The sequence below is a fragment of the Scardinius erythrophthalmus genome (assembly GCF_964197995.2).
Source record: "Scardinius erythrophthalmus genome assembly, chromosome: 2".
Taxonomy (NCBI): Eukaryota; Metazoa; Chordata; class Actinopteri; order Cypriniformes; family Leuciscidae; genus Scardinius; species Scardinius erythrophthalmus.
In genome coordinates this window covers 43,778,344-43,796,741 of record NC_138222.1, presented here as the reverse complement: position 1 = coordinate 43,796,741, position 18,398 = coordinate 43,778,344, and the positions used below count along the sequence as shown (strand labels likewise).

General features: G+C 37.8%; 1 protein-coding gene across 2 annotated transcripts in view; it reads left to right on the top strand.

Annotated features, from left to right (window-relative positions):
- mtmr10 (myotubularin related protein 10) overlaps positions 1-18,398 on the top strand; it is a 35,835-nt gene that overhangs the window by 7,067 nt on the left and 10,370 nt on the right. For both annotated transcript variants that reach the window (XM_081354801.1, XM_081354802.1), the window contains 3 exons: positions 5,420-5,556; positions 8,882-8,954; positions 11,926-12,068. In XM_081354801.1, coding sequence (XP_081210927.1) covers positions 5,420-5,556; positions 8,882-8,954; positions 11,926-12,068 — 353 coding nt within the window. The remainder of the gene's footprint in view (positions 1-5,419; positions 5,557-8,881; positions 8,955-11,925; positions 12,069-18,398) is intronic.

Genomic DNA, 18,398 nt, shown 5'->3' with positions numbered 1-18,398 from the left:
TCACCGTATTACTTTACTGTATCTATGATTAAATAAATGCAGCCTTGGTGAGCATAAGAGACTTCTTCCTAAAGCCCCAAACTTTTACCAGTTGTGTATGTTGTAAATTCATCTATGATAATTGAACACTGATATACTGTTTGCAATGCACATGAATTATTGTGAGCAGGGCATTTTGAAGTAAACAGATGTATTTAAAACCTTCTGGTTCTTAAGCTTTTGAGACCACAATATCATTGTGTCATATAAAGTTATTTCGTCATATAAGTAGTTTTTATTTATATTTCACTCACTCTTATTTGTTTTTCTGTTTTTGAATTATTTTCACATTATGGATATAATAAATTGCAGATATTAAAATAGTTCTAGTTTAAAATAAAACACACACAACTAAAATCAGTCATTTTAAATACAGGTGAATTTCAGCATCCTAAAGTTATAATGTACGGTATAAAAAATAGATATTCGTTTGGGGATTTTCTAAAGATTACCTTTACCAGTGTTATTAAATGAGTGTTTTTAAACTATAACTTGAAGTGAGCATTAGATGGTAATCAAAGGCAAGTTAGGCATAACAATTATTCTTGGTGCATTCTACTTCAAAAGGCCTAATGGCTTTCTGTGTTGTAAAGAAAAAGAGAATAGTCTGTCTTCGTCAAACTCTGTGGATTGTTTTAGTCCTGCATTTGGTGAGATTTTAGTAGAATGTATCCATTCAGATTGACCTCCTACTGACTGTTCCATTTAAACCACTCTACCACTCCCGGCCTACACACATAGAAGCCTAATAGTGCCTAGTCATCTCAACAAAACATGGCCGTTGTCTCATGAATGGTGTCTTTTTACAAACCCACGCACACATCTCTCTCTCTGTCACTCTCTCTGTTAGGCCTCTTCTTGTTATCATGTTGCTCTGATCCATTGAAGTGTAACTTTTGCAGCAACAAGAGAGAATTCCTGTGCCGAAATCGATCCGACCTTAAGTACACAGTTTCCTCCACTTGCAATATTTAGCATCTTCTGTTCCTGCTTCAGCCATAGAAACAATTTTATACTTTAGCTCTGCTATAATTGTTGTCCAAATTCAAAGAAAAACACAACCCAAGGTGTTCTGATCAAACATGCCACCAGCTTAAACCCCCCTTTTCTAACAGGATGTAAACACAGGAAGCCTGGTCACATGGTATATAAATATTTGATGCCGTTATTTTAAGAAATATTGTGTGTACAGTTTCAGTGTGGTGTTATCTTGCTGCATTCATATAGTGCATCTGCCAAACTACCATGTGCATTTCCTTCCCATCAGCAGTCTGGACTGATCTTTTGCCGTTTACTGGTTGATTAGAGAGGATGAGCTGCTGGTTAATCCCTGTAGATTGCTGATCAGACACACGTTGATATGTTGTCATGGCCATTTACAGACCAGGCTGCTTGTGGAGCGGAAGTTGAAATTTGCGAGTGGGTGAACGCCTGTGAATATGTGAGTCGTGAGAAGATGGGTGATAAGAGATTGTGGCTTCATACCAAGATCTTAAAGTCCCTCTGTAGTCAATAATTTTATCCCTTAAAACTCATATTTGATATCCAAAATCACATATTTAAATGTTTTTTCCTTGAAAAAAAAAAAAAAAGCTTAAATGTAACTCTACACCCTTGCTTCATTTAGTATGCGGTTCTATGAATATTCAAATTAGCCCCGCCTCCACCCACTTACACCAGCTCAGAGATACACTCGTTGGCGGTCACACGTTGTCGTAGTTTGTAATGTCAGAAACACCAGCGATTTAAAATTGTGTTTTTAGACTGTCTTTGGTTCACTGCAGTTTTAAGGAGAAAATACTCAACAGTGCTGTTATGAATTTGCACACGGTTTGTCTTAAAGCATGTTAAAAACACCACATAGACATATAAACAACATTTAAAAACGGGATTTTCAGCACTGGGGAACTTTAAGACCCGTTCACTCACACCAAGAACAACTAACGAAAATGATATAGTTCTAAAAATCATTCTAAATATAAAAGAATAGCAGAGTCCACACTACAACTATAACGACAAAAGCACAGAGACACGATTATGTTGGAATGAATCACGACGTTAAGGGAGGAATTTGCAGCTTTACTCGCAAAGTACAATTACTGTTCATCAATAAGGTGAGAACCAGACCTGTTATAAATCTCAATATAAAGTAATAAAGATAAGATGTTTGTTGTAATGTTGACAGTAGTGCACACACAAGTAATATCTGTTCAATTCTCTGCCACGGTTAGCGAGACCGCGCCTTAGTGCAATCGATCTGTGCACGAGCCCACCTCTTCGCGGGCCGATGCACAACCGTAGACTTATTTAATTTATCTGCTCTCACTGTAGAGAGAAAAACAACAACATTAATATGTTCAAACTGAAAAATGTGTTAAACTGATTACACTAACTGAAAGCATTATCAGATTAACCAAACTATCTAAAAGTTAAATATGCAAGTAGTGGTGGATGTTTAGAATTTTGTTAAAGGGGGGGTGAAATGCTCATTTTCACTCAATCTCCTGTTAATCTTGAGTACCTATAGAGTAATATTGCATCCTTCATATCTCCAAAAAGTCTTTTGTTTTATTATATTTTTATTTGAAAGATTGGCTGTACCGAGTCTTTCCGGAAAAAAACGAGCGGCTGGGGGCGGGCCGTATGGGCGAAGCTAAAGCTGAGCTAACGCGCCGAGCTAACAACACACAGAGACATTTGTTCAACAGTTTTACTCACCGTTCCAGCGCACGACCGCGAACCTTTATCATTGTGACTGCTCGATCCTTAAGCATTAGACGATCTGCAAATCCGTCGATCTGGGCTTTGTTTATAAAACAATCATCGTCGAAATGCAGGGAACAACAGTCTTATTACACAACTCCGTTTATGCTCAGGAAAACAAACTCCATCCACGGGTTCCTTAACGCTGGGTTCTTTGGGAATCTGTGCAGGGTTGTCTTGCCCTGGCAACCAAAAACACACTTCTTTGCTGACATTGACTTCCCAAAAGCCGAGCAGAGCGCTTTGATGGGCGTACTGCTTTCACTCTCTTGCTCTGTTTTACGAGTGCGCGCGCGCCCGCGATCTTACGGGAGAAGTGCCCTTAGGACCCATATAAGGAAATTCCGCTCTATCTTACGTAAGACAGAGCCATACTCGAAAAAAACTTTCCGAAACTTGTGACAAACCGGAAGGAGTATTTTTGGAACAAAAATACTCCTTCAAACGTACAACATAGTTTTTGAAACTTTGTCCATGTTTAGCATGGGAATCCAACTCTTTACCAGTCTAAAAAACTCAGTATGCATGAAATAGCATTTCACCCCCCCTTTAATTAAGACATTCAGAATCTTCAGAAAACTACAGAGCTTTCTCCAGAATTCTGCAGGCTCAAATTCAAAGCAGGTGCAGTCATAAACTAATAATTTTTCTCAAAAAAAAAAAAATCAGCTGGCTGACCTACTGGTTTAATGGCTTGACGTTTAGTGAAGTGTTCACCGATATTTTGCAACAGTGCCCAACCTCCATCTTAGCTAGCCTGTATCCTGCCCTACTGTAACCCCTGAAACAGTCCCAGCTGTGAGACAAACACTGCTCACTGTGCTCACACAAGAGCTGGAGTTTGTTTTCTTCTCCTTCACTCTTCCTCTCAGCAGCTTGATCATTCTTCTCCAATATGCACACATCTCTGTTCATTTTACTCTCTTAATGTGACTGGATGCGAAAAGCGGAGGAAGTGCTATGTTTAGAATGAAGCAACGTGGGTTTCTTTATTTCCCATGTGTGTGACTTATGTTGAGTTCAACCAGAGATGGAAGTAAAGCTGTTGGCTGCAGCCCACAATTTTAAACCATGCTCTGAATTGGTGTACTTTTGACTACTCTAGTTCAGTTTTTTTCCCCTCTTAAATGTTTTGTTTATATACATTCAATAAAGATGTTAAAACTTTAAAATGAATATCCATTTTCAACACTGAACATTATGATGTGTTGCCTAAATTTGTTTGTAGCATTTAAAACAATTGATTTTAGTTTTTAACATACTATAACATCACTATTTTTAATTTATTTAGACCTAATTGTAATTTCTTTTAGTATTGGTTATCTGCCATTACATAACACAAAAAATATCCAATATATAATTATTATATACAATAAATAGTGATTGTATAATTATGAAATATATATACAATAAATAAATGGTGTATCTTCCAAAATTTTAATATTTGTGCATTCCTATTTGCTATGATGTCAAAGTAATTGGGTACTCGTGCCTAGTTCCCTAATTGAGGCCCGTTCACACCAAAAACAATAACTTTAAAGATATATAACTATATTTGCGTCCAAACCAATGTTCTGTCAACATCGCCTTCTGTTTACTCTGAACAGCGTGCGCTGCAGTTATATTGTCTGCCATTTTAAATGCTCAAGCTCTTTAAAGTTTGGTGGATTCTGTTCAGCTGTCAATATTTTTATTGTTCATCTGCTAGAAAAAAATCATTCTGAAAGTGATTCCAACTATATCGTTCCTCTGTGTTATCAGTATAGCAGCTGTTTGTGGACTTCCCTATTTGTTTAGAATTAGAACGCTTATAAAACTTTATAGTTATTGTCCTTGGTGTGAATGTCTCTTTAGAATTATATTAGATCCACTCTAAATACTCAAAAGCTCAGCATAGACACTTGCACCAATGAGTATTATTAGTCCAAACAAAAGTCTCTGTCCCAAAACCTGGTGTGTTTCTGCATCCTGAAAGCCTATGTTGGTTCCTAGTACACCTGCCTTTGAACTCTGCTCATTCCTGGTTTGTGTAAAAAAAAAGAGAGAGAGAGAATGTTCTGGACTCTCAGCATGCATGTGCACTCTCGGTACATGGTAAAAGTTTATGTGACTGTTTAGTCAGCACAACAGGTCATTTCTTTTAATAGGGCATCATTTTTCAACCAACATGAAAGGAGTCACAGCAGTAGCTTCTCAGGAGAGGGTTTTCCCTGCAAGGCCATTATGAAGGGGCTCGAGTGTGTGTTACATGAGTGGCAATTGGTCAGTGATCCAGAAGTTGCTTCTGAACTCTGCCTATGTGGAGAATGCAAAGTCTAATAAGACTCTGCTTGTGTGTTGTGGAGGAACTGTAGTGTTACAGCTTGTTTATTTAGCAGCCAGAAGTGGTTGATTGCAGTTTCATTGATGTATGTTTAGCTCTTGAAAATTTGCTGGAGCAGAGTAGAACAAAACAAATCAATGGTACATGTTAAATACAAGCATGGTGAAGCACCAACATCTCCTTTTAACATATACTGTATGTTAAATATGTTAAAATGTGAGATAGTCGTCCTTTACTGCTGATTGTAGTATTTTCCCTTCCTCTAAATCTCACTTCCTTGTTCCTTCTTTACAGGTGAAATAGTTGTGAATGAGGCGAACTTTGTAAAGAAATGCATCGGCACAGAAAGCTGTCAGGATGGCCTCTGGGGGAAACTTGTGTGTACCAACTTCAAGGTTTCCTTCATTCCCCATAATTCCTTGCCACTACAGGTAAGCTCAGATTTATCTGGAAGTCAGTATTTATCTGCCTTGATTTGGAAGCCTATTGCCTAAAGACATTTATTCAAAGAAGCCTCACAGTGACATTAAGCAGTGATTATAATATGGGTTATGAAACACTTACAAAACATGGTTTTAGTTTATAATATTGCAGGTTTTATTGAATGGTATCACAACATGTAAAAAAAAAGATTAGCTTTTTTTGTTTGGTGTGTTTCTTTTTTGGTGAATTGTTGACTTGAACAATTCTGCTAGCAGAAAATACAAGTGTGTGAATTTTATTTAGCTTGTTCAGCTATTTTCAGCATGAAGTGGAAAATAATTCACCTTCTAGCTCAGAAACATCTCTTGTAGTTGAAGAAAAAAAGACTCTTTTCCAGGCCTGAATGTAGGCAAAGGATTGTGAGCATCATGGTTGGCGTGTAGTCTAGCATTTATTCTCCATAACTTGTTGGTGAGAATTAGAAACTTAACGCAATACGTATAACTTTAACGCAAATTAAAGAACACAGACGCAGCCAGATCATTTCCATAATGACCAACTCAGTCTACCAAGAGCAGTGCGAATTAGTGTCTGGTTTAAGACATTCTTTTTTTGTCTGTAAATTTTGGAGCAAATGCCTTGCGTGATTCATTTAAATACTCTCCTCCCATAAATTTTGCGTCTAAAAGGGAAATTCCTACAAATGCATATGCAATAAGGTCAGGCGCAAAAATAACTGTCTACGCCTTTTCAGAGCAAATTTTTCACTGCGTGTCTTTAGTAAACCCTGACAGTAGTTGCCTTTCTATTTTGTACTTGTTTATTACTGAGCATGACAAACAAAACCACAGTGTTTTAACTTTTTGGGAAAATTAAAGGAGAACTCCGGTCAATTTTAACATTGAGCTAATTTTTTTGTAAATTTGGAGTGCTGTCAGTACAGAGAACAACGACAAAAATCGGTGTTGCCTACACCGTGTTATCCTCTTTTTTTAAATTTGCATCCTGTTGACTTCAATGGGGCAAGTACTAAACCTGCTTTTAGCCTCTTAACATCCTTGATGTGTCATTACAAGTGCACAGCTAATGTGAGTGATTCCTTTAGAGTGATCACGGGTGAATCTGACTGCAGTAGATGTGAAAGATATTAATAAAAATGATGTTATTTCAGCCAGCGCACATACCTGTATTTACATCCTGTTTTCGGTCGTTGTTCTCTGTATTGACAGCACTCCAAATTTACAAAAAAATGAGCTCAATGTTAAAATTGACCGGAGTTCTCCTTTAACCAGAGATTGTCTTACTATTGGGAGATGAGAGGGTCTGTGGCTTTTACCATTGGATAAAGCATAACGGCTAACTTAGATCACGTCAGGCACCTCAGCTTATCATGTAATGGCAGTGGCGTCAGTGTTTTATGACATTCAGTTACAGTTTACGGTGCACAATTTTTCTTGTGGATTAGCACATTCATCGGTTTCACTTTATTTTGATGGTCCCTTTAACACATTCGGTTGTCTATAAGTAACATTGCACCTACATGTCTACTAACACTCTAATGAGTATTAGTAGACTGGTAGGGTTAGGGTTGACATGTAGTTGTAAAGTTACTTATAGTCAGTAGAGCTTCTGTTGGAGGAGCATCACAATAAAGAGTTTGCAGATATAAAGCAGAGAGTCTACTGATACTCTAATGAGAGTTGGCTGACATGTAGTTGCAGAGTTACTTATAGTCAACAGAATGTTCAAAAGGGACCATCAAAATAAAGTGTTACCCATTCATCTTGTGAAAAATGTTCTATATTTGGTGTAATATCGCTAGTAAATGTACAGTTAGGACTGCAATGTTTGTGGAATGTGCTTTACCGAGCGAAAAAAAGAGCACGAATTGCTCTGTTAGCTGCAGATTACTGGTCGCTACAGTGCGCATAATACCACATTTAAGATTAGATTTGAATCTGTTTATTAAAAACAGCTTTATTGGACACACAGCAGTGATATAGTCACAAAAAAATTCTGGAAGCCATAAAAAGAAAATCTTTGTATATTTTTTTTTACCTTCATTCATTATCATTATTAGGCATACACATCAGTCATAAATCATTACAATTCAAGTCTAATTTATTTGTTGAAACCTGGAAGCCATAGAGGTCATTATTACATATACATCATTATTTTTTTATTTTTCATTAAACAACATGATACAATATTTATAATTAAATTATTTATTTTCTCTTTGTTTATTAAAATACATTATATCAGCATCATAGTGTATCAGTATGGCAGTTTTAGTAATTCAAGTCTTATTATAATTAGTAAAACTTGAAAGACAAAGAAAGAAAAACATTGATATAGTTTATTTTCTTTAGACAAAATACAATATCACTCAATATTACACAACACCTATTATTAAATACTACTACACATTTGCTGGTGGTAATGCCATGAATGAGTTTTACAGTACCTTTCGTGACATTCCTACTTTTTTATCAAGGTAAAATCTACACAGTTCCCAACGAAAGTATTGTTTAGTGTAAGACATGTTTAAGATTAGCGAACAGGCTGTCGATTCATGAAATGATTTGCTATTTCCTCACAAAAGCTGTTTATTCAGCGTAGTGAAGCCTCTCCTTCATTGACATCCATTTAAAAAAACGGCCTCTTGTCTCCTTCCCCGCATACTTCCAAAGCCGTAACGTTATACTTCTTTGGCTAAAGGTTATAGTCTTGCCTTCCAGTGGCTTTGAATGAACCTACTAATGACTTACAGTACATACACTGTAGTTGACTCATTAAACTGGAATAGGACAGGCTATTTAAAAAATACAGACTTCAGCTTTAAGTATTGAGGAAACAGGTCCGCATTAGATACACAAATATATAGGTGAAATTGTTTACAGTTTTATGCATTTATACAATGTAATACAGTTGATTATATTAGTGTCATGAGTATTACTCCCAACTAGAGTGGATCAGTGTGGCATATAAGGAGGGCAATACATACCCTGTCTTTCTGACCATTTCATGGAAAAGAAGCCAAAGTTCTTTTCCAGAGCAGTGAAATCTTCTGTACATATTAACCTCTATAGTCACTCCTTGCTGCTAAGCAGCTTTCAAACAAGTTAAACTTGTTAATAATCTCGCTAAGACAACCGATGATCAGACTTTACTTTGAAAAGAGAAGTAAATTGTTACATTCTTTAAAGATAATAAAGGTCACCCATTACATCTGTTCATATGGAAGCCATAGCTCATTAGGCTCTCTTTGCAGGATAATGTCAACAAAATGATAATAAAATCAAAAATAATCCTTGTCTTTTTTACTGTTCACAGAGATTCCAGTGCACCCACCGCCTCCTGGGCGAGCATGATATCTCACTGGCTTGTGTGGAGCAGGTAGTAACAGGTAATTCAACAGCACATGAACATACTTCACCATGCTTAACAACACCTGCAGACCACCTGCCACTCTTGAGGCTTTTTCTGCTGCTGTTTTCTACTATCAATTGGATGACTATCAAAGATAATCTTAGCAGTTATAGCGTGCACTCTATAGAGGAGAGTAATACGGCTCGAGTAATCGGTTCTATGGCAGGATTTCATAACCCCAAACTGTCATTGGATCCTCCCACACACGTACAGCGTTGTGAACGACATAATCGAATCAGTTTCCTGCACTTGCAGTGAACTTTGCAATATTGTGTTCTTAACAAGAGATTTTGTATATTTTAATAATTTGATGATATTGTATTTGATGCTAATAGTAAAAAACTTTTGCAATGTGTGGTTGCTGCTGATTTGATGTTCGCAAAAAGTCGCCTGTCATTTTTATGAGCATAGTTTGTAAAGTTGCGATTCAATTTGTTTTGGTTTGAAGCTTAAATTGTTCAAATTTAAAGACAATTAAAATTATTGGAAAATAATACTTCCATCACCCAGTCAAGGGTCTTGAAAAAGTGACCGATCATTGTGCTTGACATCATATTGCTTGACGTGGTTTTGCACTGAGATCTTTCTTCTGAATTTTCTGCCATTCTCCCCTTTCTCCTCATTTTCAGTGCCTGCAAATGTGTTTTTATACAGTCGCTGGTTTCCTTCTTTTTAAATTTGTTCTCCATCTTTTTCGGTAACACTTTATTTCAACGGTCCACTTTAGACATTCTACTAATTATAAGTAACTGCAACTACATGTCATCTAACTCATCACAGTATTAGTAATTAGTAGACTGTCAGCATAATGATGGCACTTTAGTTTGATGCTCCCCCAACACACATTCTCCTGACTATAAGTCACTTTGCATGTACTGTACATATCATCTTACCTCAACGATAATATAACAGTCTTCTACAGTCTACTAAAACTATAATGACAGTCAGTTGACAAGTCATTGCAAAGTTACTTAGAAGAATGTCTAAAGTGGACCATAGAAAAAAAGTGTTACCTTTTTTACTAACCAGTACTTATTTTAATCTCCCTTTGTGTGTTCTCCCAGCATTTTTATTAACTTAACAAAAACAATCATGACTGTAACCCTGTTCGCTTGGATTTTTCCACGAGCGATGTGTACATTCGTGAAAGTGTAGCGTAGCTGCAGAACCTGTTTGGGTGGCTGTTTTTAGCATAGCTGCAGATGAGCTCATCCAGCCAGACTGCAGCCTGAGCCCGGCCGCGATTAATCTTGTTTGTGTTAGATCCTTGCACTCCCCTCATTGCTGACTTAGCCCCCCAAGTGTTGAATTGCTGTGCTAAACAGATATAGCATGAAGCCTAATCCCCTACCCCCACCCCCCCACCCCTTTTTTTTTTCTTCACTGTCTGTCTGTGTGGATTCAACAAAAAGACCTTTATAAGAGATTGAGGCTTGGAGAAAAAACACCCTTTGAGGCTTCGATCTGTCAGTAAGGCAGAGTGACCCCTGCAGTCTGGGATAGTGCCCTTGGAGGCTGTCTATACTGTATTAATTACAGGACTGAAAGCTAATTTTGAACCACATCACACAGACCTTATCTGCTCATATTTGTTTGTTTCTTTTTTTTTAATTTATAATAATACAAGTTTCTTACAAAAGTATTACTTATACTACACCTTTATCCACAACACAATGAGCCTTCAGTAGTTTGGTAACATTATACAATAAGCTTCTGTATATTTACATTTATTAACATGAAATTATAATGAACAATACTTTTGAAGCATTTATTAATCTAGGATAAGATCTATTAATTAACATAAGTTGATTTATTATGAACAAACATCAATTAATGAACAGAATTATACGTTTTGTGGTCTTCGTATAAAATTATTCGAAGACCACAAAACGTATCGGACTTGGACCCATTTGAATTCTACACAGAATGCTGTATTTTAAAGCGACATGGTGGAGATTAGGTGGAGAAACTTAGGCAGACATGGCATTAGATACAGCACTGACAGGTTGATGAGATAACATCGGTGCCATGCACCAACATAAAGTACACACTTTTCAAACTACACATCCTCAGTACGATTGCGGTCGCTGTTTTGCTTTAATAAACAGTTTCATATTAAACCTATTAGACTGTGGCTGTCAAATGCGGCTTTGCCGAGCTCAACGTCTCTGGCTGGGCTGTGATATAAATGAAACGTTATTGGCTATTTAAAAAAAGGGAAAGAGCTGCTCGATATGTCTCACCCTGTCTTCCTGTTTCAGTGGAAATTACGTCAACACATTAAATAATGCTGTGCGTTTCAAGGCACTTCAGTGTGTCAAAAGTGATTTTTATCTGATTTTTCTATTTAAAATACATGTATAAACAGCATGATTGTGTGATATTGATTTTTAATACACCAGTTCTGCTAACATGAAGTTAATATGAGCGTTTCCTCTTTCGATCCATTGCTGGATAAACATGATACTTGGGTAGAGGAACTCCTCTTATGATAAAAATAGTGTTGTGTTCTCTAGAACTCAGAATGTTGAAAATGGAAAAGTGGTCTTAATTATCACTTCTGTATTCTTTGGTAGTTACTTTAGGGAAGGAAAACTGCCTTTATTATTTTTTGTTGTTGTTACTTTTCAGACCTGGTCATGATTTATTTTTTGTGCCTTCAGACTGTTTGCCTGAACATTATGTAATACATATTACACGTAATACAGATTATACTCCCCCTGCTCACTAGCACGTGTACTATCCAATAGTGAGATTAGTAAACTTGGCAGTAAGTACACATTCTCTGACACATGTTTCTGTAGTGTTGTAGTTAATTTCTGCCTCTTGCCAAAATCTTGTTTTCCAATCGTCTCCCCATCATTACCTGTACTCTTTCTCTTCATCACTATCAGTAATGGTTACAAAATCCAAATAAGATTGTTTTGTGTGTTTTTTTTTTTTAATAGTGAATGATGTAAAGGGGAAGCAGAAGATTTTAGGATCCAATCAGAAGCTGAAATTTAACCCTACAGAGCTTATCCTTTACTGCAAAGACTTCCGTATCATCCGATTCCGCTTTGATGAAGCTGGACCCGAGAGTGCCAAAAAGGTACAACACACACACAATATAAAATAACTAGCCTCACAGCCTCCTCCGCGCTCCTGACGCTTTTGGATTAGTCTGAGAGAGGATTAAGAGCTAATAGGTTTGACTGCAGCCCCTGCTGAAGTCTGGATGTTTTCCCTGAAGTAAAATTTGTAAACACGAATGAGAAATTCCTGCATGTTATTGGGTCCAGTCCTGGAATGAAGTGGATTTATGATTTGTATTAATTTCAGTCAGTGTTCTGCCTTTTTGTGTATGCGGTTTTATGCACTCATTTAGCCTTGATCTTTTCTTTTTGTCAGTGTCCCACTTAAGCAAGAATCTTTTCCTAGAACTGTAGGCCTGTGGTGTTTCAGGAAGTCTCTCCTCTCGTCGTCTCCCCTTCCCTACTGAGAGGTTGTAGGATGAGAGGATTAATGTGTTTCTCCTTACCTAGACAGCACTGCTTTCATCCACCTTCTTTGTCTGGTGGACACTGATCCCACTGCAAACCAGTGGCATTTGGTAGATTCTGAAATGCGCATGCAAAGCCCTCATCAAATCAAATCAAATCAAATCAAATAAAAATGTATTTATAAAGCACCTTAAAAAACAAAACACTGAGTCTACCAAAGTGCTGTACAATTTCAAAGGGATACAATAAAACACAAATAAAAAAAGAGAAATTAAATCATGGTTTCCTGATTACGCACATATGAGTTCCCACTTACCGTATATTGTTAAATTTCTTCAAAATATATTATAACAGTAAGACAGTCAGTAGCAAGAATTTCTTGTGTTAATTCAATTTGATGTTTGGCTAATTATTAAAGGCATAGTTCATCCAAAAATAACAATTCTGTCATAATTTACTTATTTTTCGTCTGTGGGTTAGGGTTAGTTTTATTTATAATTTTTTTATATACAATAGAAGTTAAAATGGTTTGGCTACAAATATTCTTCAACATTTATTCTTGTGTTTTGCAGATAAGAATTTTAATTTTAGGGTGAAATTATCCCTTCTATTCAAATCATTAATCATGAACTCCTGTAAACATTTAATTTAACCAAACTTTGTGGTTAAAAACTTACTCAAAGATCATTTTAAAGTAACAACATGTAACTTTTCAACCTTCATAATATATTTCCAAGACCCTTGTGACAGTACATCGACTTACAATAGGTTGAATGAGACGTCTGCCAGAGCCTGACGGGGTCTGTATCGCTTTTACTGGCACTATGTAACTTCGTGGTGCGGGTAGTAACCAGCGCTCAAAAAGAACTACAAAATTCGACTGCTTTACGGCATACGTCACTTCGCCCACCACTTCCTCAAATGTGGCCAACCAGCGCGTTTGTTTTCGTCATGGCTGAAGCAGCAGCGAAACGTAAGAAGTCCAAGGTTTTGTCGGAGTAGAGTCGGAAGAGGAAAAGGGAGAGTGATAAACTGAAAGGCAGGACGAGGATCAATATTGGTCGAGCGTTTGCTCGCTGGCGTTAGCTTATGGAGGAGGAGAGTTACCAGACCGATGCTGACTTGGCCGTCATGCTGTTGAACTAGTAAGTAACTGTAAATTGCTTGCATACTATCTTTAGTTTTTCTAATCTGTTGTCTGCCTGGCTACGTTACGGAAACTATCTGGTCCTCCATTTATTTATCTTCATGAATCAGCTAGTAGATGAGCGAATTATCAATCTGGTAGCTAGTAAACACTAACATGGTAGTTTTAGATGGTTAGGATGCTATCGCTATCATTCTCGTTCAGATTTGAGCATTGCAATCGACATGCAAATCGCAAATGTTTGAGTTAAAATGTTTAGTCTACTAAACATGTATAAATTATGAAAGGGGGAAGATTAATAATATTATCATTGCCCATATGAAAAAAACCTGCATGCTTCATACAGTAACCGTAAATCATTTTACGACAGCGGTAATGGACAATTCCGCTTCCAACCTGTAGGGCGACCGCAGAGGAAAAGTTCCATGTTGTTGCTTTAAGTTCATTTCCATTTGCATGGGAATTTCATTGGTAATGTTCATATGGGCGAGTTGTTTACTTTGTAATTAGTTTATTCATTTTCATCAGTTTTCATTGATATGGATTTGTGGACCTTTTTTGTAGTCAAAAGAGTCAGGCATTAATCTTAATAAAGACAGTGTAATCAGCCAAAAACGTACAATTACAGTGCACTGGTTCCTCTAACATTACTTTTCACATGTGTTTTGCAGTAACCCCTTCACATGCACTCCACTTTAAAGGACATCTGTGAGGCCAAAATGAGCTCAAGGGAGGCCAAATAAACTTTGTACAGTGGTGTTGCTGCTGGACAGTGTTTGAGCGATTTATAAAATGAGTAATTTATTAACTATTTAACCTCATACACTACTGTTTATTTTTTTAAAGAAATTAATACTACAGCTATTCAGAATGTTTCTTGCGCAGCAAATCAGCAAATTTCTGAGGGTCATGTGACACTGAAGACTGATGTATTGGCTGCTTTTTCATCATAGATTTTTTTTTAATTGTAATAATATTTCACAAATCTTTGAACGGTAGTGATTTTTGTAATGATGATTTTGTTTCTTCATACTGTCTCATCCAATTATTAGATTAGCATTTCATTACAACCTCATAGGTCTCTAACTGAAAAAAAATCTATTCAGATTTATAGAGTAATTTCATTTTTAAAGGTAATTGTCTTTTCTTTCTTTTTTTTCACTTTTCTCTACTGGATAGACTTAAAAGGACAAAAAATGCACTGCAGTAAAGTATTTGAAAGTTCCCACCAAAACCATCAGAGGCTCTCTGCCTCATAAAATAAAGCATGTTCTCTTGAGGAATGTCTCTCCCTCCCGTTATATATATCTGTGCCATAAAGCAGATAAAAAGAGCTCTTTATACAAGCTGATCAGATCATGCGATGAAGTCCGAGTTCTGTGACTCACACCGGCCTACAAACCCATCCTGTTGCTTCACAACAGCTGCTGTTGCCAGGCAATGTGGAACTTTGTGTAAAACGAACATTCCACATTGTGCTCCTGACTCAAAGGCTGTCAGAAGAGGAGAACGGCCTCCTGTTCGTCACTCCTGCAGCATAATGAGCCCTGATTGGCCATTCCTGTAGCATGACTCAGAGTGAAATGAATGGTCTCCACAGCATCTTTGGAATGATTGTTAGTCATCATGTATTAGTCACTAGAATGTCAAAGGCTGCACTAAGAGCTGTTTATTTTTTTGAAAGCTGAAAAGGGAGTTTTCCTTTCAGTAATGGGAAAAAGACTGTGAGGGAAGCCAAGCTTTTCACCTGCAGTTATCCACCAAGTACAGGGCCCAAAATCTTAGGGGAATAACTGGAGGTACAGAAGGAGTTGAAGTAAGGGGGGGATGAGGAAAAAAGAGATGCCAGAGTTCAGCTCTAAACAGTCTGCTAGCTCCTGAGAATGTGTGAAGGAAGGGGGAGAGAGGGGCAAGAAAAGCACCACAAAAACAAGAGGAACAAAAAGCCCATTGAGCGCGGCTCTCACTTTCTGAGCGCTTAGCAAACACACACATTTATCCTGAAGTTCCGTTCCAGAGCTTCTCTGATGCTTTTGTTGCTCAGTGCCACTGAACGCTAAACTATGGAGCTTACGTGAAGGGCAAGTAGAGTGCGTTTCCTTGACAGCCATTGCAACGCACACTGCTTATTCATATTCTGGTGCTAGTATTATGGAGGAGCCATATGGAGTCTAATGCAGAGAGCTCTGGGGGTCAGTTAGACATATCAGCTCAGATTGGACAAAAATGGAACTAAATGTCAAATATTGTATTTGGATTATGGAGGAGGGACTCTTTTATGTGTGCTTTTGGGTTTTAATGAGCCGTTTTAGTATAGGCTAGGCTAAATATTGAGTGGAATTAAAAATACTTTGTTTTTCTTTATGAGCAATGGAAAAAAGCCAACTGGTAAATTCATAATATCCAGTTGGAAATTACAGAGCTGCTGTTCACATCACTTGTCTGTTGTGTTTCCATATTTGTCACTATTAATTCCCAGCACTTCTGTCCCTAGAGCAGGTTTTTCTTTTTCAGAGTTTCCTATACCTATCTCCTTAGGAAAACACTTCTGACAAACAAGCATCTGAAAACGTTGATGTCATTTTACCAGTACAAGCATTCAATTCTTTCTTTGAGAAGCACAAGATTTAGAGGCCACTCACAAAGAATGCGATTTTACATTGAAATTATGTGTAATGAAAAAAAAAAAACACGAGGTCTAGAGATGCGTATTTTTAAGGTTGTACTTTTTTTTTTTTAGAACACAGTGACTGTCATACAGAGCCCCTAAAGGGCCATGGTGAAGAAAACAATATGAGATGGGATGAAAAATTATTTGGCAGTGTCACGTTTTGGTTTTGTTTCATGTTCTTGTTTCATGTCTGTCATATGATCCCCTGTTTTAGTCATGTGATCCTGCCATGTGTTCCCTTGCCTTATGTGTCATGTTCTAATTGGTTGATTGTCTTGATTTTGTTCACAGGTGTCCCTTGTCTTGTCATTTAGCCTTGTGTATTTAAGCCCTCATGTTTGTCATGTCCATAGTCTATAGTTCATGCCATGCCATGCCATTGTTTTATGTTTGTATATAAGCTGCTCTTGGGTTGGACATCTATTACAGGCAGTGCTTTTGCGTTCTCTCACAAATGTTTTGCGTTCCCCTGACACAAAATTTTTGCAAGCGAACACAAACGTTTTTGTGAGGGAATGCAAAGGTTTTGCGAGTGAACGCAGAGTTTCTCAGGGGAACTGAGAAGTATGCAAAAACATTGACTTGATATTTTTCCTCCCATCTCATATTTTTCAACCACTATGGGGTCACGCAGGGGTCAAACACATCCCTCTACCACATGTTTACTGAGAAAAACAATGGAAGTAGTATAGTGGAAGTAAATTCTAGCTAACTTCCCTCTTCATGCTTCTCTCTCCTCCACTCCCCACACCCCCCTTCATGTGCACACGCACTAACCCCCCAAATCATTCTTGTCGGTTATTGGCTGGAACACTGTTTGTTATGTTTCGTGGTCCAGGCTGGGCCCGTTTGTTTTTGTTGCCGTTTGTGGAGTCTGGGCTGTCTACAGAGACCGCGTTTTTTTTTTACAATGTGTTCAGGGGACAGGCAGCTAGCGGATAGTGAGGAGATGTTTGCTGTATGTGACAAAAAAAAATTCAGCCTAAAAAACATGTGACATCGATTAGAGCACCTTTAAGGTAAAAGTCCAGCCTGTGCTCTGCGCTCAGTGCTGTTGAATATTTCCATGCCTGAATCCAACATCTGTGCCAAGAAAAGCTCTTCTGAATTAATGAACAGTTGATCTGACCAACAGGTGTTGCAGGAAAACAGATATAAGGGAGAAAAATTCCTAAACTGCACTATATAGTCCTGGGTGTGGGGATATCAACCAGTTCGGGACCTAACTTTGTGCCTAGAATTTAAATCAAGCAGTTCAGGTGGTATTTTTCCAGTGCCCTGTGGCAGGAATGTCAGTTATGATGGCTTATTTGAACACAGGCTAATTTTCTCTCCCAAAAGCTCTTTCAAATCTCTTCCAAAGATTACGTACATTTAAGTACATTTCTCATTTATAATGGAGCATTTGGTATTTGCAAAGGTAAACTGGACTTCAAACAATTTGTTAGTAATTGTTAGTCATGTTTTAACTAGGCCTGTCGCGATAGTCGATAAGTCGATTAATCGCACGATAAAAAAAAATGAGCTCGATAATTTTTCCGGCCGCGATAATTCCATTTGCATGCTTGTTTGTTTTCCTCGTCTCTCTCTCTCTCTACCAAAGAGACTGGATGACCACCCTCGCTCGGTTCTATAGCGTATAGGAGGAGTGAACCCTCTTGTTGTCAGTTGCATGGACTTTGTGTGGGAAGGCGGCTCCGCGGCGCTTGTCAGTCACATGGTCTTTGTATGGGAAAGCGCCAGCGGAACTGTTTGCGGCTACTGCCGGGAGAGAGAGAAGACGCTAGTTGTGAGTTGCGACAGCGAGCCCGATCACATGAAAATGCGTATCTATACCACGAATGTTATTTCTCGTGCCATTTATACGCCAAAAATAGTTTTTGCGTGCATATGATACGCTCTTTATGGCGTGTAATACGCACGCACTCCTCACCCCTAATCCTAACCAGGTATTTTCACTGCGTAGCATACACGCAATAAAGTGCGTCTCCGTCTTCCCGACAGTACACAATCACTTGACAAAGTGACAGGAGGACAAAGTAACAGGAGTAACAGTGCAAAATTGTGCGATATGGCTTGTTGAGGCTTTTTTTTTTTAAGTTGTTTACAAAGGTCCTAACT